We start from the raw sequence: 20,818 nt of genomic DNA, 5'->3' as shown, positions 1-20,818 counted from the left end.
AAGTCTAAGGGAAAAAACAATAGAAGACAGTTGGCAGTTTTTCCACAGTGATATTAGTAAGGGCACAAAAGCAAACTATCCCACTGAATAGGAAAGATAGGAAGTGTGGCAAACCAACCTGATAGCTTTCTTTGACAGAGTAACAAGCTTTGTGGATGGGGGGAAGCGGTAGATGTGGTATATCTTGACTTTAGGAAAGCTTTTGATACTGTCTCACATGACCTTCTCATAAACAAACTAGGGACATGCAACCTAGATGGAACTAGTATAAGGTGGGTGAAAAACTGGTTGGAAAACCATTCCCAGAGAGTAGTTATCAGTGGTTCACAATCATGCTGGAAGGGCAGAACGAGTGGGATCCCACAGGGATCAGTTTTGGGTCTAGTTCTGTTCAATATCTTCATCAGTGATTTAGATAATGGTAGAGAACAGGGATCGGCCACCTTTGGCACACGACCCATCAGGGAAAGCCACTGGCAGGCCGGGATGGATTGTTTACCTGCAGCGTCCGCAGCTCCCACTGACCGCCGTTCACTGTTCCAGGCCAATGGAGGCTGCGGGAAGCGGCAGCCAACACATCCCTTGGCCCACGCTGCTTGAGGCAGAGCAGAAGCTGTTGAGAAAATTATGAAGCCACTTTTAGTCTTTTTTCAGAATCTAACCACAACTGGATTATCCATTGGAAGTTTCTAGTTTCTCCATATTTTTTCGTTGAGCAAGTGAAAAAATTATTAGAACACGTAGGGAGTGCGTGTAGAGGGGTTGTCATGCTTATATAACACACTAACAGCTAAACTGCTTTTGCTCAAACTTAAAAACCTAATTAGTAGGCTAAAACCAAACAGCATTCTTTCTGGGATGAAACTTTCCATGTGCATCTGAAAGGGGAGTTAGAACTGAAACTGCATTTCTGAACAAGGTATCAATTGCACTAGCAAATGCTACAATATATTTTGATTTTTTTTTCTCTGTTCAGAAAGTCATTGTTTGACAATCTTCTTTTTTCTTGTCACTCTGAACTTCCAAACTGAAAAGAAACACAACAAATCTCTCAGCACAGAGAAGAGATTTGTTAAGAAAGTGCAATTGGTTAGTTACTTTTCTGACCATAACTACCCTTTAAAAAGCAAGTCAAATTTGAAGAAAACATTTTTTAAAGTCATGTACGTTGAAGTCAACAATTTTACACATGCACTTTTTAAAAAAAAGAACATTTTCTATGGCTTTGTTGGGTTGCAAAACACTAGAATTAGTTACTATGTAACCCAATATCAGCAATTTTTCTGTTTAGGAGCAGGCTCCACCTCTCCCTTCTCCCCACCCCTGTTTCTGTATGGAGAAGCCACTGGCCCACTGACATTCCCAACTGCCAAGAACCTTTTGACTTCAACGTTCTATTCCCTCCACCTGTTAGAGGTCTCGCCGGTACAGGCATTCTAAACTGTATGATGCTGTTCAGCCACTAGGTGGTGCTGTGTGAGACAAACCTTAATTAAGCTAGCCTCAGCCTGACAAAGCATTAAAGTATCTTGTTATAGGAAACACAGCTGGTGTGTATCTCTATGAGAAGCTCTGTAATCAGTCCCTATCTGCGACAGAAACTTGACTGCTAGTAGCAGCCCTGCAACCTACGGTGTACAAGAAGTACATGACATCACTCAAACCCATTCTACTTGCTGTTTGAATAGTAGTAGAGCTGAAGAGTCTATCATTCAATGTGCCCCTTATTTCACCAGAACCTAATACAGCTGCAGATGTTTCACCATAGCACAATCTTCCTCTAACTGCAATTGATCTAATAATATCAGCAGCCTTAGGACTATCTGACCCTTACAAGGTGCTGCACTCTTACTCTAGGTGACTGCACAGACTTGCCCAATTGTTGTTTTATAGCCCTCAATCTGGCCTTGCATATTTTTCTTTCTGGATAGCTGCCAGAAATTCCCCCCTCTCTCAGTTGCTGGGGACTATATTCTTCTTATTTAGGAAAAGCAGGGGTTGTATTTAATAACTACATTATTTTTATTTAAACATTATATAACTCTAACACAAGAGCAGTCAGAGCCTGGTGTTGATTGCAACTTGCAGCTCTCTGCAGTCCAGAATCTCACCTTCCAAAATGGAAAATCACCTTTTATCTCTATAGCCATATTTGAATCCTGAGGTACTAATCAGCTGCTCCACCCTGAGGATGCTTTATCAGTTGCTCTGGGGGAGGTAAAAGGGGCTCATTATCTCTCATATGATTTGCATCTGGTGCCAGGGGTGTAGAGGAATAGTCCCCCTTGTATGATCCAAACCCTCTTGCCCTTGTGATGGGTTTTGTTCTCTTTCCCATGCTAAGCAGTGACAGCAGAAGACGTCTTCTTGATCACTGAATAACAGTGTTCTGAGGAGAGATGCAAATGACCAGGCCCCTCTCAAGAGAAAACTGGCCTAGCCTCCTGGAAGAATGAGAGATGAGCACCATTTGGGAAGGAGATGCCTGAGCCCTATTAAGATTAGGAAGAAATTGATAGACTGTGAAGGTAAAAGCTTGATGGGTTGTTTGTTTTGGTTGAAGGGTTGGAGAAAAGTAGAGAGTACTGTAGTGGGGTGTCTTTGTTCAGAGAGGCCATTTATAAATGGCTATATCCTTGAAGGGAGGAGGTGGTTTACAGGTGTGATTCAGCATGATGAGAGAAGAGCAGAGGGGAAGTTTAAGAGGTAAGGGACAGATGGGGAAAGTCAACTGTGAATATATACAACTTATAAAAATGTTAGTTTTACATAAGTTAGTTTACACCTTTTTCAGGGGCCAATGTAGATAGGTCTGTGGTGGAATTTAGCAATCCTGCTCAACTTATACAAACTGCAAAAGGCATCATTAAGCAAAACAGCAACCTGCCAAGTTATGTCTTGGCTAAGAAAATTTTCACTCTTCCCAGTGACTGGCAACTGATGATTCCCACAGCATATCCTTAGTGAAAGCTGAAGAGGCAGCTATGCAGAATACTGTGAGGAGTCCCTGGGGGTGGGAGGTACATAAGAATGGCTATACTAGGTCAGACCAAAGGTCCATCAAGCCCAGTATCCTGTCTCTCAAGAGTGGCCAATGTCAGGTGCACCAGGGCGACTGAACAGAACAGGTAATCATCAAGTGATCCTTTCCCTGTTGCTCATTCCCAGCTTCTTTGGCAAACAGAGGCTAGGGACACCATACCCGCCCATTTCCAGGATCCCAACAGGCTGGCTAATAGTCATTGATGGACCTATCCGTCATGAATTTATCTAGTTCTTTTTTGAACCCTGTTATAGTCTTGGCCTTCCACAACATCCTCGGGCAAGGCGTTCCACAGGTTGACTGTGTATTGTGTGAAAAAATACTTTTGTTTTAAACGTGCTGCCTATTAATTTAATTTGGTGACCCCTAGTTCTTGTATTATGATAAGGAGTAAATAACCCTTCCTTATTTACTTCCTCCACACCAGTCATGATTTTCTACATCTCTATCATATCCCCCAGTAATTGTCTTTTTTCCAAGCTGAAAAGTCCCAGTCTTATTAATTGCTCCTCATATAGAAGCCGTTCCATACCCCTAATCATTTTTGTTGCCCTTTTGTGAACCTTTTCCAATTCCAATATATCTTTTTTTTTTTTTTAGATGGGGTGACCACATCTGCACACAGTATTCAAGATGTGGGTGTACCATGGATTTATATAGAGGCAATATGATATTTTCTCTCATTATCTATCCCTTTCTGAATGATTCCCAACATTTTGTTTGCTTTTTTGACTGCTGCTGCACATTTAATGTATGTTTTCAGAGAACTATCCACAATGACTCCAAGATCTTTCTTGACTGGTAACAGCTAATTTAGACCCCATCATTTTTTATGTATAGTTGGGATTATGTTTTCCAATGTGCATTACTTTGCATTTATCCACATTGAATTTCATCTGCCATTTTGTTGCCCAGTCACCCAGTTTTGTGAGATCCTTTTGTAGCTCTTTGCAGTCTGCCTGGGACTTAACTATTCTGAGTAATTTTGTATCATCTGCAAATTTTGCCACCTCACTGTTTTCCCCTTTTTCCAGATCATTTATGAATATGTTGAATGGGACCGGTCCTTGTACAGACCCCTGGGGAACACCACTATTTACCTCTCTCTATTGTTTCCTATCTTTTAAACAGTTACCAAACCATGAGGACCTTCCCTCTTATCCCCCCCATGACAGGTAGGAGCATATCAAGCTGTGAGAATCTCATGGGTAGTGGGATATTTGTTATAAATTATGTGGAGATGTGAGTGAGACCTCTAAGTAATCACATGTGGACTGCCTTCACTAGGGAAAAAGTGTTCTTAGTTTCTGTGTAAACTACAGACTGGCTTGTCTTCATTAGGAGTTTATCTTGCGTGAGTTAAGTCGATTGAGAACACCTTCCCACAGCCGGGCGAAGAAGGTCATGGGGGAGTTGATAGTAGAGGCAGCACGGGAATTAGCTGTGAATGTATGTTTGGAGATGTAGGTATTTCGTTATAAATGCCTGTGATTAGCCTCCAATGTATGTCTTGTATTATAAGCGTTTTCTTTATTTACAGTGCTTATTTTCAGTCAAGCAATGGTATGAATACAATAGTAAATAACATGAAAATGCATGATGGGTTTTCTGGAAGGGCTGCATGCCCCGCCTCCCACCCCTCCCCGCAAGAGGCACTCCCTCGGTCCCTAGGGAATTGGACTCTAATAGAGTGTAGGATGAGACCTTCCTGGGCGGACAGATGATCCCACATCTCCCTGCTGGAGGGTTTCTTGTACTCTATCTATTCCTGTGTTTTTAATTCTGTGAAAGGCTGGAGGCATGCGAGGTGCGGGTGGTGTGGTGCGGTTATATGGGAGGACGCAGCAGTGGTGTGTGTGCAGGATGTGCTGCAAGTGCATAGGGAGGAAAAGTGGGTGCAGTAGCCGTGGTGGAGTGGCCGAGCTGCGACTGTAATGCTGGAGACCGGTGCGAGCGGAGTCCCATATGCCTAACTTGCATTGCCCCAACGATGCTCCATTTCAAGCCGTGAGTGCAGTGCACCACGGAGACTGATTTATTGCGATGCACAGAAGAGCGGGAGCATGCGCAGAAGAAACCATATGGAAGCTGGTGAGTAACGCATGCGCATGGAGGAGAAGGGAAATAAATCCGAACAAGCAGCGCGAAGCATGCGCATGCGGGCCCCGCCTGGCCCTGCGCTAAGGGGAGTTCAATTAGTTATTTGCGGTAACAGAAGTCGAATGAATTTAGACTCTCTACACTTCCCGTAGTGTGGACTGTACCAAAGCCGGCCGGCCGGGGGAGAGGTGCATCGCGGCCAGGCCCGGCCGTTCGCCCAGCGCCTTTGGGCAGACGCAAGCAGTGGCCGGCTGTGTGACTTGAGGCGCACGCAGCGAGGCGGGTGAGTATCCGGCAGGACCGGAGCGCGATGGGGCCGGAGTGTCCGGAGGCTTCTCCCCCATACCCTTTGGTCTGCAGTGCATTGGCGGCGCCGGCGGAGAGACGGGGCTGGGGGCCGCGGCTGGGTAATGGCAGCGCTGTGAGGAGGGGGAGCGGGGCAGGGACTGCAGCCTCAGGACACGGAGGAGGGAGGCCGGCCGGCTCCGCTGACTCAGGCCTCTGCTGCCAGGTAACCCCGCGCTGGAGGCGCCTCTGGCTCCCCAGCGAACGCCGTGGGGAAGCGGAGCGAGGGCTGCCCCCGGCTCCGAGGGGGTATGACCTCCTCGCGCACGGCCTGGATCCGCTGGGCCCGTCTCGGGGGGATAGGTTACCGCCGAGCGCCTTTGCTGGCCCGGCGCCTCCCGCGAGGGCGGACTCCTTCCCCTCTCCCCCGGGGTCTGTTGGCTGCTCCCCAAAACCCCTGGCCCTCGTGACGGGTTTTGTTCTCCCCACGCTAAGCCCCGCCGGGTTGAGGTCCCGGCCATGTTTGACTCCTTGCACCCGTTCTGAGTCGTTCCTCGCAGGCCCCGAAATCCGCCCCCGGCCCTCGAGGGAATGTTACACCCCCGTCCCCGCCAGTTTCACTTTTGGTTTGGGAGTGAATAATGTGGGTGTGGAGGGGCAGGGAGGTGAGGGACCCACCGCCCACTCAGCCTACTCATTCCGCTGCTGGGCGATTTCGAGGTTGCTGGACTTGGCCAACTTAAATCTTTTGGATGTTCCAACTTCAGTAGGCAATGTTTCTCCCCCTGGCTGGCCCCCGCACTCCACCCTTGTGTCTTTTGTTTTCACAACATATTTATATAGCTGAGAACTATTGGGACCTGCATGTGGTCACACAACCTGCGTTTATCATATTTAATAGCCCCACTCTCATAAACAGCACATATGAGGACGGGAACCAAAGGCTGTTTGCTGCTTCTAATGTACGATGGGGTTAAAGTATGTCTACCTGTTTCACTAGTGAAACCCCTTGGTGTAGAGTAGACCTGCACTGATGCAGCTTACTTCAGAGCAAGATGCACTAGTTTGTTACTTTTTATAGTAGTGCAGTGTGTCCGCATTGTAGCTACACTTATACACAGGAGTGTTTTTGTAACACCCCCTTATAGACAACCCGTACTGAATTTTCTGAGGATTAATTAGTTTATCTAAAAATGTTTTGAAATTATAAAAAAAAATTATGTAAATACTCTGCTGGAGAAAAACTGCAATACTGTATCCATCTCCAATAAGCACTCTATCTCAAGCCAGTTAATATTTTACATTTGAGGGGTTTTTTGTCACAAAGGATCTGAAACTGCTATACAGACTACATATATGCAGCACCAGTGAAATACAGCTTCATTGGTCCTGTATGCCTCATGGCGGGGCGGGGGAGATACTTTCTTCAATCAAGTTAGTTTCTCATGACTGAAAGAAAAATCATCCTTCTGTAGAGATACTCGGAGAGAATTGGGGCAGCAACAAACTGGTGCACAGCATGCTACCCAACCCTTTTGAGGGGATATTGTTGAGGGGATGTGGGGACATGGCAATTAAACCCTGCTCATACAAAAAGTGCCATGGGATCCTTCATACTCTTAAAGAGCAGAGATAACTTCTGCTTAGGTCTCATCAAAAAGTGTTCCCACATATTTTAATATAATTGTGTGATTAATCCTTTTAGATAAAGACCAGTTACTAATTTTTGTTGGTTGCCAAAGACCTGCTTTGTTGTGGTTTGTTTCTTAGTTTCTTTTACTGGTGTTCATCTTCGTTTTGGAAGACATATCCCTCAAATCTCTTCCTTTCCTGGGATTTATTATAACTTGTTGCCATTTTTGTCAATTCATGTTAAGAGTAGCAATATATTATTTCTGGATTCTGGAAAATATCTTTTCTTTAAACATAGTAGTGTCCATTTTACAAATGTTTTGAATGTTTCTACGAAACTGAAAATACTAATACATCACTTGGTGTGTGTTAATAGTAATAAGTTTGTTTTTTAGCAGGAAAAAGGCTGCTGTTTTAGAACCTAGAACAGTATCTTGATGTAACTTGGTATTCTCATCTGTATAAATGTCCAATACTGCTCAGAATCCTACCAAGCTCTCTTTCTTCATGTTATTCTAGTGATGAGTTCCACAGGCCAATTTTTTAAAATATTTCCTTTTATCAGTTCAAAACTTGCTGCCTTTAAATTTTATTAAATTTCCCTTTGTTACTGTTGGAGAAGGTAAATAGAAGTGCCTCATCTACTGTCTCTTAAATCATGCATTATTTTGTATGCATTTCCCATCTTCCCGCTTTGTGTCCTCTTCAGACTACACGGACCTAATCTTTGCAGTCTTTATATGCAAGTTTTTCCATGCTTCAGATCACTTTTGTCAGAGATCTCTGAACACCCTCTATTTCTTCTATATCTCTTTTAGAGAAAGTGGCCAATATTTGAATACGGTATACTAAATGAAAGTGTGCCATTCTTCTGTATAATGGTATTTGTATTATATAGTCGAACACTTTTTGTCTTTTTCGCTGCCGTTGCATATTGAAAAGAGGTTGACTTATTTTTTTAATTTTATGCATTTGACAGCACTTTGTCAGTTTCAACTATTTTGTTCATGGCTAGGTGCTCTTTTGTCTCATGCACAAGCATGCACTTCTGTAGGGGGAATTCATGTGTACAGTCTTTCCTGTATAAGAGTATATCAGTAGCATAAAAAGCTACTCCTGTTCCTGAGTTTGGGACCTAGGGGAGTTGGCTTTTATCTAAAGATATCTGGATCTTTTGCTTCCTTGGTAAGGTAAAGCCTCTCCTATACTACTTCTCAGAATTTTGACCCTTTGAAGCACTGATATTCTACCTTCATTCTGAGGCCAACTGTCAATGGCCTTGTTTCTATTGCTTTCAAGCAATCCCTGCTGACCTCAATCTGTTTGGACATTGTATAGAAGCCGTACACAGCAACTATGTAATCCACTGGGCTAGGAACCATTTAATAAGGAGGCAAGTTTATTGCCAAAGTAGAGAATGCTACTTAGTTAGGATAGTTTTCAGCCAGTAGAGAAGACTCCAGAAAATACCAACAGCGGTTACTATGTAGTAGGTGAGTGTGCTAACACATGCAGTGAATTCCTAAATGTTACCAGGTTGGTACCCTTCAAGTTGACCAGCTTTGTTACAAATAGAGAGTCGTTACTCCTTGAGAAAGGAGACAATTTTTCTCTTTGCAAGACAGTTACGGTCATTGAACAATAATCCTTTCAAGGCTTCAGTGTAAAAAAACGAATAATTTTCCAACAGATCAAGATACATAACAAAGGATGAGCTTTCTGGATGATGATGAACTTTCACTGTTGTTCAAGGTGGCTGAATTAAACCTGTTACTGAAGTGACAATCCTTACGCACTCAGTATTATAGGAGATCACATTGTAATACAGTGCACAACCCAACATTTTACACTGCACTCCTGACTTTAAGGATGGGCTGCCTCCTTCTGTCCCTCCTTCTCATACAAAAGTTCATAAGTACTAGAGAACCTTGTGTGTTCAAGCAGTGGCAATATGAAGGATTGTGAGGAGGCATCTCTAATTAAGAATGACAAATACAGGTCTTTCTGCTTCTCATGGACCAAGGCACTGCAAGTAGCTGAGCTACAGAACGCTGTGCTCTTCGGTGTCCATTGACTATTTTTTAGGTCCTTGAAGGTACTAATCAGGGGTGGGCAAACCACGGGCCAGATCCAGCCCCTCAGGGCTTTGGATCTGGCTCACGGGATTGCCACCTCCATGGTGCCGCAGGCCCTGCGCTGCTCTCAGAAGCAGTCGGCACCATGTCGGGGGGTGGGGGGGGCAGAGAGCTCTGTGTGTTGCCCTTGCCTCCAGGCACCACTCCCTGCAGCTCCCATTGGCCAGGAATGGGGAACTGTGGCAAATGGGAGCTTTGGGGGAGGTACCTGGAGGTATGGCAAGGGCAGTGGGGGGAGCCCTGTGGGCCCCCCATGGCTGCGCAGGGACATGGTTCCTGCCGCTTCCCAGAGTGGCATGGAGCCAGGGCAGGCAGGGAGCCGCCCTGGATCCGCTTTGGGTAAACAGTGCTGGGCTGGAGCCCGAACCCCTCCTGCACCCTGCCCCCCAACTCCCTGCCCTGAGCCCCCTCCTGCACTCCGAACCCTTCCTTTTGCCCCAATCCCTTGCCCTGAGCCCATTCCTGCACACTGCACTCCCTCCCACACCCCTGCCCAGGCCCTGCATACAATTTCCCCATCCAGCTGTGGCCCTCAGCCCAAAAAGTTTGCCCTCCACTGTACTAAATCATGAAGATCTGAAAGTGTCGGGATTCAAATAGAATAGAGTAAGTACCTGATGTATATAGAGCTCACAAGCATGATCATCTCAAAGTCTCAAGGGTAGAGTCTGTCCAGTTCACCATCGCTGTTAGGAACTATGTAACAGCATGTGAAGAGCATAAGCCTAACCCTTAACTGAAAGGGATAAGGAAGAAACTTTTATGGGAATAACCATCCCTGCCTATAAACCCATTGTCTGTACAGGGTTTCTTAATTTTTGTTTCTTGCTGCTGCTAGACACAGGATGCTGTACTAGCTGGACCACTGGTCTGATCTAGTATGGTAATTCCTGTGTTTTTAAAATTGACACTTATCGCCTAACCTATGGCTCACTGATTTGATCACAACGCCTGGAGTCAACTTTACCTGGTTTAAGGATTACCAGGTATTCACATAACATAACATTATTAAAACCGTTTGGAAAGAAAGTGTTGCCTAAGCTACTAACACTCGCTCATTCTGTTAGCAGCATATTCTGAAATACGTTTCTTCAGTGGGTTACAGTGTTAACCTCCTGCTTATTTTGTGTGTGCATGTGAAAATATGTATGGTCAGTATAGCAAATTTATACTTGTTTTCCAGAAGAATACACAACTTCTTGACAAGCAAAAATGTAGAACTACTTTTTCATTGTTAATCATCAGAGTAAAAGGTGGATGGCTAGAGTCTTGTGCCTGGTCTGTCAAATTTTCATGACAAATATTGGTGGCCTGAGATAGATGTAGGGCACACAATACTAACTTGTTTATACTTTTAATATATTCAGCATGTTGTACGTCAGCTGAGAAACTGTAAGCTCCTTAGGGCAGGGACAATCTTACTTTGTTCAGAAGCAACCAAAGCAAATCATAGCATTATGTGAGAGTGTTAAGTTGTAAACATTCCATGTTCCTGTTGAATGTACATTATAAAACACACTGTTCCATTCAGTTTGGCAGATTTGATGTTACTTTTGAGAAAGCTTAACTTCAATCTTCATAGTCTTGGACTTTGTGTGACCTTAATGTTAGAATAAGAGGTGCATTTAATTTTTACATAGGGTCCTTAATGCACAATATTACACCAGTGTACATAGTTATAATATAAAGAGAAAGTTTAAAGGTGATGCTTTTAAAGAAATTACTGTTTGCTTTAAAGGAAGAAGAGTTTCAGGGCTCTATCAGTTACTTTCTAAAAACTCTTGAAATGTTCTGTTTGACTGCTTCTTCATGTTTAGGAGGTTGAGACTAACACTTTTTTTTTTCCGCCCCCCTACAGATTAACACTAAATCCCCACAATGTCCCTGAAACCACGAGTAGTTGATTTTGATGAAACATGGAACAAACTTCTAACAACAATTAAAGCCGTTGTAATGTTGGATTATGTTGAAAGAGCGACATGGAATGACCGCTTCTCGTATCCTTTTAACAGAATTTCAACTTCATTTTTCTACATATGAATATATTTTAGCACAGAGTGGCCCTCGCAGTTTGTAACACAGTAATGTGGGCTTGCTCCAAAGCCCATCAAAATGAATGAGCTTATTTCACGGACTTCAATGAGTTTTGGATGAGGCGTTGAGAGGAAGACATGGGGTTTTGTACAAATGTTACTTGTTTTTCACTGTTTTTGTATAGAAGTGGAAATAATCAAATCTGACTTTTTCACATTGCTTTCAGCAGGATAAATCTTAGTAGGTATAATGAGAGCTGTTTTAACTATTTTCTTTCCCTTCCAAAGAGGTATTTGTTTTTGTTGTTAAACTCATTTTATATCAATCTTCCACTACGCTGGAACTGTTCTACGTTCAAAACATCTATTGGTTGAGACTCCTCCTCCTAAAAACAAGCTATTTTTAATTGTACACTCAAGTAAAACCACTTATTAGTTCTAAGTATTCTTGATAGCATGTAAAGACACAATTGTTATAACTCAAATCACTTCCTTAATTAACAGTGGCCAAGGCAAAAACTTCTGCAGATTAGCAACTCACATCCTGCTTTAATACCATTTTATTCTTCTCCAACAGCCAAGGATAAATACATTTTTTGTTTTCTTAAATATAGCTTGTGGTGATACTCACCCTTCCCTCTTTTACGTATAGTCTTACGATATGAAGGATCTTATTTTTTTGAGAGAGAAGCATTGTTGTCGCAACTAAAATAGGCTTGTAGCATAATGAAGAGACATAACCTACTGACTTTTTTTTTTTTGCCTTCAGAGGGGAAGGCTGCCTTGTTATGGGGAATAATGGGTGAATTTTCAGAGACTCACCTGCAATCTGAATCCTTCTGAGAAGCAGTAATTTTCAGATCTAGGAGTCCACATACTACAGGACAAATTTGATACCTAGCTTTCTACCACATAAATTTACAAAAAGGGAAGAAGAGCCTTTTAAATCTACGTCCCATTTAACAAGCTGTGTTTGCATTTCAGAGTAGATGGCTTTCTATTGTGTCCCTAAATAATAACATAACATTGAGTTTGTTGCAAGTCCATTTACCACCTCACTTTTGAGGACAACAAGTTTTCTGATGGCTCTTGCATTAGAAGCCCTTTTCTAATTGCACGTCTGGAGTCATGAGTTCTCACCCTGTCTTTGGGACAGCCAGATTTAAAAAGTCACACCTGTTACTTCTATAATTTAAAAAGTCGCTAGTGATTTGGTTTTGAGGACTTGATTTTGTCAAATTGTTCTGTTACTCTAAGTACAACTCCTGAAAACCAAAATAAGCTGTTTAAGAACTGCATGTTACAATCTCACAAGGAAGCATAAAGCAAGGCTGTAGCTCTGAGATGTAGCAGTTAGCCAGAATCTTCTTTTTTTAAAAAAATAGTCAATTCAAAATACTTGCAAATTTACATTTGTTTCACACTCCAAGAGCCTGCAAAGGAATAAGATAAGTGTTCCTGCCCTGATAAATCACCCACCACAGCATTATTTATTTATTTTTAAATTGTACATGGGAGCCATTGTTTTAAAAATTCAAGCTGGCAGCATTTCTCATGTTTCAGGAGACATTTGAAATTGTTACTTCACAAATCACTATCTGGAGCTGAATTATATATATATATATAATGTGTGTGTTAAAAAAATACTGTCTTTTTCCTATATAACCCCAGTTTGTAACTTTTGTGTGAGGAACATGGAGATTATTTTTCAACCATGCATGACCAATTTTGTACTGATCCCCCTTCAGAACTTACTTTGCAGCTGACTGAACATCAATCAACTAGAGAACGCACACTAGCAGACTACCAAAATATGCTTAGTGGAGGCCCTTGATGTAATTCCTAGGACCCCGGTGGTCAAAAACTCTTAACTCCATGTTTAAGAAGGTGGCAGCATAGTGACTATTTTGGCATCTTGCAGCTATAGGAGAGAGAAAGATCTTCCTGGAATATCCTCTGCAGCAGGATGAGCTTCTGTAGCTTGTAGTTTCTAAGCAAAGATTGGCTCTTTTTGGAGCTTCTACTAGCTTAAGTAAATTATATACATCAACACAAGTCTCATTAGTGGGTATTCAAAACTTAATGACATTACCAATTTTTTTTCTGTACAGTCAGTGTTACAGTTTATTTCAGATTTGGAACAATCATTTAGTAATTCAGATGCTCTTACAGTGACACTTTAAAAAATAAAAAGCTAGTTTTAAAAAGCCAGCTTTTTTACAAGCTGGATCCCACTCACCTGCTACAACAGCTTCAGATGTCTTGCTTAAATGAACATAGTTTAGTTTGGAACAACCTGTTTCTTAAGAGAGTTCAGATTTTAGATATTTGCAAGGGCTTTAACCTTATACTAACTTGTCTTAAATGTATATGAAGGAAATATTACACCATTTGCCTTTATTTTTCTTGTCTTTTATTAGACTTCGTAACCTAGAGAAGTAATGTGGCAAAGGCATTTTGAACTGTTGTATTAAAACTCTCTCACTATTTAGCACACTTACTCATTATAGCACTATTGATCAGTCTGATCTGTTTATACTATCAACTTTTAAAATAAACTGCTACAACCAGAAGATGGTTATGAAGAATTGGGGGGAGGAGGAGGAAGTATTTAGTTTTTAACTGTGGTATGGTATTAGAAACCTAATATTTATTGTGAATAACTTAGTATTTATATTGCTACAGAAAAAGGAATCCAATTGATTCTAGACCACATTTTGTAGCAGTGTACACTGCAAAAATGGAGACCTATTTACAGGAGTTGAGTGGTCATAGTGGGTGAGTGGTGCTCTCAATGGATGAACCTCATTTCTGGCATTTGCTTCTCCCCTCTATTCCAACAGAGCCTGAGGTTTATTGATCTTCTTTTTATAGGGTTGTCTTTTTATTTAGAACAAGCCTCTTTAAAATGATGAAAACAGGATAAATGAGTTTGGGATACCAACGGAATAGTGTTACCTGCCTCTGATAAGGAGCAGCTCATAGACTGTCTCTTTATTTAAAGCATGACTCATTTTTAGTTACCTTTGACCTTCAGATTTCCTCTGTCTGCGTCTCCACAGAAATAAAATCGTTCTGGCATTATTTCACTGTGCAGCATTATCACAGTACAGATGCTAGTTTGCTTTGTTTAAAACTTGTTACTGTAAGTATCTTAGCTATTGAGAGTAACTTTTTAATTTAGAATGTTAACGTATTGAACAATTTGGTGTGGCAAAGCTTCTAATCAGTAACTAGCAGTACACCGGTATTTTTATCAGATTTTATTGGGGTAAGGTAGCTAACTGCCTTCTTTTATTTCGCACACTGTTTAACAATAAAAGTAAATCTTTAGAAAGATGATGTTCAACAGTGCAGAATAGTGTGGCGTTTTGTTTTTCCTTTAGTCTGTTCCACAATATACAGATCCACATTTAATTGCAGAATTCCAGGTGCCTTGGCTTTTCACACCTGAATAGTCACTTTTTCAGCCAACCAAATAGACTTGGGGACATCCGAAATAAAGGATAATGTATATAGAATATTTCAATTGGGTATAAAATGCTAGTAGTATTTCCTGCTGTTTTCCCCCTAACATTTTACAAAGGATTCTGGAAGAGACTAGAAATCTGGGAGTCTGGATTTACGTTTTGTGTTTGTGTTTTTTTTTATTTATTTACACTCCCATCTTAATTACACTCTTAAATAGGATGCCAGCATAATTCAGGCTTTCTTCACATTGAAGTCTGTTGCATGAACATGGCTGCCAACCTTCAGAATGGGATGTGAGCTTCCCTTGTCAGCTGGTTCTTGCCTGTATAAGAATTCTCTGGAAGTTCTGCTTCTGTCTGATGTGCATCAGTTCAGAGACTTCTGCTACTATATGATTCTAATCTGGATGGGTTTTTGAACCTTGAGATGTGAGTATTCAGGAGGATTTGGGGACCTCAGAGGTTAGGTTGGTAATATTTATCCACCCTTTCTAGATCCTCTCCTTATCCTGAGACAAGCCTAGTTTTGCATTGCTGGCTCAGGCACAATGCAAGTGGCAGCTGCCATTCACAGTGTCACATACATACTCCACATGCTCTTGCAACCTCTTCTCTCTACTGAGGGACATGTGCCAGTTGTGCCTCAACTTATTTGGCCTTGGCCAGCTGTCAGATATAGCGGCTGAAATGAAAGGACAGCTGGCTTCCATTGTTCAAGATAAACCCTTGCATAGTAGAAGCGGGATTCCATTCCATCTCCCAAAAGGACAGGAGAGACCCCAGGACAGAAATGACTAGGCACATCTTGGTTTGGAAATGGATATTTTTGGGACATATTAACAGGGATTTTTAATCACCCTTTTCTTTCTTAGGGGCACTTCCTTTGTGAGGGAAGAGGTATTTCTTTTAACCAACTGTGAGGACAAGTTTGACTGAGGAATCGCCTCCAATATCTCTAAATTATCTATGTGAACTGACCCTTTTTTGAGAGCAGGGCTCTCTTTTGGGAGCCAACAGTCTGAGTATTTCACAGGTTTTTTTTTTTTTCCTCTAATTAAACATAATTCTATCGAAGGCAAAAAAATTTGTTTAATGTCCCACTGCTACTCAGAAGGCTCTTCCACTTCAACCAAGAAAGAAAGTGAGCTTACTCTTGTGCCAGGATGGGGAAGGAAGAACCACAAAAATAAACCTTTTCCTTCTTATTCCTGATACTGTATTCAAGAGAATGTCTGTCTGATTCAGTTACTGTTTGACTCCATTGGCTAGAGAAGCTGCAGATCCAACCTGAGTTAAATACTTTTCTGAAGGGTCAAACAGGAGTTGGTGATACTAGTGCACAAATCGATAAAGAAAATTATTTCCTTACAGTGGGAAGCCCCTGTGAAATTCAAACAGTGTAGGTAGTTGCTTATATTCAACATGCTTACAGAAGTCAAGAAGTAGTTGAACAGATTCTTCAAGTAGCTGTAGCTTCAGCTGTACTTTCTTAGCTAAGGGATACTTCTTCCCTAAAGACCAAGAAGAATTCTTCTGGGGAAGAATTCTAATGCTTTGGCAGGTATTATTCAGGCTTCTGTCAAAACAACTTACTTTAACAGGATACCCTTGAGTAATGAGTTAAATCTGTCAGGGCAAGAAAATTTAAGTTTAGTACTGAGAGAGAATTCTACCATCTTCATTTCTGGTAGATTTTGCATTTGACACTATTAAATTCTCTACTTTTGCTAGCGCTCCTAACCTAGGCAGGTGTGCTTGCTTACCTGGAAGGCAGATGGATAAGTCAAGTAGCTTCATCTGTGTATTTTAAAAAAGCTTTTGTTGAGTCATTTGGCCAAAGCAATTATGGCACCTAGTGAAAAGGGACAATTCCTTTACTGGCTACGAGGATGGAAGATTTTCTGAGCCTGGAGCTGTAAGAAAAGAGAATTTACCATATGTTGGAAAGGCTTGGAATGATGGGAATTGGGGTTTGAGCCTCTTTAGATCCAACAAAAGCCATTTTGACGCCTTCTTATGGCACTAAAGTAAGGGCAAGACTTTCTATGTAGTAAAAATAAACAAACTATCTAATACACACAGGGATATGAATTAGGATATGCTGTGGAGCTCCTTTAATCCTGCTCTTCACAGCAAACTATCCCCACCTTTCTCCAGTCTTGTAGTGACATATAGTGTCAACAGCGATCTCTAGTTTTTGGAAACTGAGGCATTTAAGTTGTCCCACTGAGAGAGCAGCATTTAAGGGATTTTACTCTCTATTCTTTGTGGTCCCCAGGACGAATGGCACAGTGAGCAATTCTGGCACTTGAAGGGCACATCTTGCTCATGAAAATCAGCAAGCTCAGGATGGAAACTGGTTTCTGTCACTTTGTCTATCCAGAATTATTGGTACCCTCATGAGGTTTCTGTGTACTGTGGTGTTCTGTATAAACATCTTGCCTTCGGCCCATGAGGACTCTTCAAGTTTGATTCTCAGAAGCTGGCCACACAGCTCCCTGAAGGAAAAAAAGCTAAAGATTCCACCAAGAGAGATGCATGTGAGTCTACTCAGTTTGAGTGCAAAGGGGACCACGAGTCAAAATTTGTCTCCTGTTACTCCGAGTTTGGAACTATCAGACCATAAAAGACCTACAGTCTTGCCTGGACTAAGCACATTTCTTCATCCATGTCAAAATCTTGACTATAGAATAGTAAATAAACAGCAGAATCCTGGGGGCTCTTTTCTTTAGAGACACCACAGTCCTTCTCCAGTGGATTCAGTTGCTTGCTTTTATTCAAGAAGGCTCACACTCGACTCCGCAATAGCGTGGCTAAGCAGTCTGCAGCTTCACCTGGGAGTAAGTGTCTCAATGAATTTTTCACTTTAGTGTCCCAGTGGGGTGTTCCCAAGTTTTGGATCTCTGTGTGTCAAAGATCAATGCGAAGATGTAATTTTTCAAGGACAAGAATGCCAGAGAGTTGGTGTCCTGTTAACCATGTCTAAGCTACCGTCTGTATGCCTGCTTTTTTCTTTCCTCAAGCCAAGGATCTCCCCAGAATCCAAGTGCACAGAACTATTCACTGATCCCCACCCAGGAGGATGTGGTGGTATTCTGTAATGGAGCATTTGAGAGACCACCTCTACGATCGTACTGCTGCATCTTCTGTGTTTGGGTTCCACCCCTGCAACCAAACCCAGCCTGTCTGTTGACAAGAAAAAATAGAGGTTACTTTGTCTCCCCTATTCTGTTTTCTGTGCTACAGTATTGTGGAAAGTGAGCTACATTTGTATACTGTTTCCCTGGAAAATCAGGCAGCCTGCTGAAAGCTAAGATGTCATATAATCCATTTTCTTCAGGAAGGAATTTCTTTGCGTATGAGTTCAACATGACAACATAGTGAATGTCCTCAATTTCCCAGAGAAGACCTACTGTATCTGTTCATCCCATGTATCAAGATTTTTCAAACTGGCTAATCCTCACGCTAAGTGATCAACATGGAAATTCATCTTGTTTCTAATATGTCATCCCTACGAATTATTGGCATGGTGCCAACCACTCTGTTAAATGATAAATGTGTTTTACCAGGGTTTCCACCCAATAATTTCCTTCCCTCTTTGCATGCTGAGGAGAACCCTTCTTGTAGAGTTTTATATTAATATAATACTCCACACACAGATTACAATTCTTGGCTTCTAAGATGCCAGCTGCCACATAAACCCCTTTCTGGCTTGTTTGTTTTTGTACTTAAGTATTTTCATATTATCACTTGCATTTAAAACTAAGAATTACCAGTAGGTTTAGAAAATTTCTTTGAAACTTCTTTGTATATTCTTTTATTGGTGTTGAATGAGCAAATGGCTTGCCTGCTGTCCCATCTCCTTTTAAACTTTTAGCAGGCATGCAAACATGCCATCCTAATCTTAATGTAGTACATGATTAGAGGAAGATGGGTCATGTGTGCTATCTTGCAGTTCATATAATCTTTTGTATGCAAAGGTTTATTTCTAAGATACTGTACTTCTAACAGGGATGATTACATAAACTTACCAAAATGGATCAGCATGAATGGGTTTTTCATTTTTTTTCTTTTGCCTTTCTACTTTTCAAAGGTTACTAAGCAATACATACTAAAAAAATTGCCTAGTGACCCTAGTATCTGTAAAGGAATCATCTTTATTCTAAAATGTATATTGTTTCCTTGACCAAGTGATAAATTGTTGAAAAAAATTACCTTTTCTAGTCAACTTTCCCAACTACAAGCTTTGTGCTTGCTTTACAGTCACACTTAACTAAGCAAGTCGTAAGAGCAAAAGTGGATCCATTCTTCAGTGTCAGTTTCTCTCCATACCCCAAAAATAGCAAGCATAAAAATTCTAATATACTCATAATTCTGTATAGGATGGGGATGATTTTTGGCAAATAAAAAGCATCTATTTTGCTTGAGAGTGAAAAATAATTCTTCAGTTTTTGAGATTACCTAAATTTTTTATTTTAAAAAGTCACAGCTTCAGAAACCAGGGAAGTTATATTTCTCACAGAGCAAGGTAAATACTTGTCAAAAATCCATCAACTTTATTGTTTAGTTTCCACTACAAAAGACTTCTTTTACTAATACAGTTGTTAAATACTAGGATTCCAAAACCTATATAAATTGATTTCTTTCTTAGTATGTGTGGTGGTAATTCACAGAGTTCATAGATCTCTAAAAATGCAATGAAGTGGTAAGTTAAGACCATATGCTTTTAGTAAAGCTAATGATGCAAGACTTTAAAAAGTGCGCCTAAATTCATCTTTAGACAATAAGGGACCGAATTTTAAACAGCGCAGAGCACTGAATTGTTGGGCGCCCAGCACTTTGAAAACCAAGCTATTTTTTAGGTGTCTAAATGTGTACTTTGGCCGAGGGGTTTTAAAACAGTGTGCCTAATGTCTTACTGTTCGAAGAAATGGTATCCAAAGAAGTATTGTGCATACACCTGTGTGACACGTTATAACTCTTTGTTTTATCCAAAATGTGAAAAACATAAGTATAACCTTAAATTTACAAAACCTGTTTAAAGAACCTTTTAAACCTTGACTTCAGACTCAGGGACATTTATGCTTTATGTGTGGCCTATCCAGAACCTCTTGGAGAGAGACTTTATACCGAGACTAAATTTTTTTTGGAAAATCATGTACGCCATTTGCACAAGGTAACTATTATATGACTAAAAATATGCATGTTTTGTCACTGTACTTAACAAAGAAATTCTGCAAGTCCTGTGTGGATAGATGTAGCTAACGAGTACATATTCTTGCTGCTTTCACTACTCCTTAAAGGGAGTATAAAACATGGTCTCATAACCCAAAAGTGGTACAACTTGTTACATTTTATTGGCTTGAGGGGGATTGTAAATGCGTTTAGTGTGACTGGATAACTTCAACTATAATTATTTGAATAGTTTTCCAAAAGCTGCTTATGCTTCTTTATTGTTTACTGGTAAAAAAGGAGGGGGGAAGAGGATGGGGAAGCACAGAAAACTAGATTACCAAAGCATTGTCCAACTGAGTATTTGCATTATAAACATGTACTAATGAGGATATTTCAGCAATTCTATTTTTGTCATTCATATACCCATTGACTCAATCAAACTATATTTTTTCCAGCATGTAGCATAAGTTAAGTTTCCCTGAAATAGGGACTGGCTCAGTTTGTCTTTATGGCTTGAAGTACACTACTGAAACTCATAGTAATCGATTGACTCTGTTATGCTGTCAGAATTGTAATATACTGCAAATGCATAGGTACACGATATTTTGCCATTACATTTGGAAGTAAACGTTTACAATATGGCATGTTTTTTCCTTCATAGCGTGTTCTGGAATCTGAAGAACAAGTACTGGTTATGTATCATAGATACTGGGAAGAATACAGTAAAGGAGCAGACTACATGGACTGTTTATACAGGTAAATGTTGCTAACGAGTTTTTCAGCAATGTAACTGGAGGTTACTGGAGTAAGGAAGTTTTGAGAATAATTTGTACAGAGTTGACTAAAGGATGCTGTAGAAGATTGCTCACCTAATATGGTGGTAGCTTTAGCCATGGTTAGAATATGGCCCAGATCATTAATGACTACAGTGTTATAATTTGATGA

The 20,818-nt window shown here is 41.0% G+C and overlaps 1 protein-coding gene across 18 annotated transcripts in view; it reads left to right on the top strand.

Moving 5' to 3' along the window:
- Nucleotides 1–2,228: 2,228 nt before the first annotated feature.
- CUL2 (cullin 2) overlaps nucleotides 2,229–20,818 on the top strand; it is an 87,002-nt gene continuing 68,412 nt past the window's right edge. For 3 of the 18 annotated variants that reach the window (XM_043541476.1, XM_007072438.4, XM_037890970.2), the window contains exons 1-4: nucleotides 5,429–5,654; nucleotides 11,054–11,192; nucleotides 19,772–19,874; nucleotides 20,535–20,629. In XM_043541476.1, coding sequence (XP_043397411.1) covers nucleotides 11,074–11,192; nucleotides 19,772–19,874; nucleotides 20,535–20,629 — 317 coding nt within the window. In that variant the 5' untranslated portion in view covers nucleotides 5,429–5,654; nucleotides 11,054–11,073. The other 15 variants (XM_043541473.1, XM_043541466.1, XM_043541469.1 and 12 more) reach the window with 14 other exon arrangements.

Source organism: Chelonia mydas, chromosome 2 (genome assembly GCF_015237465.2).
Source record: "Chelonia mydas isolate rCheMyd1 chromosome 2, rCheMyd1.pri.v2, whole genome shotgun sequence".
NCBI classification, from domain to species: Eukaryota; Metazoa; Chordata; order Testudines; family Cheloniidae; genus Chelonia; species Chelonia mydas.
Note: the sequence above shows the minus strand (reverse complement) of the source record. Positions and strands in the feature narration are given on the sequence as shown.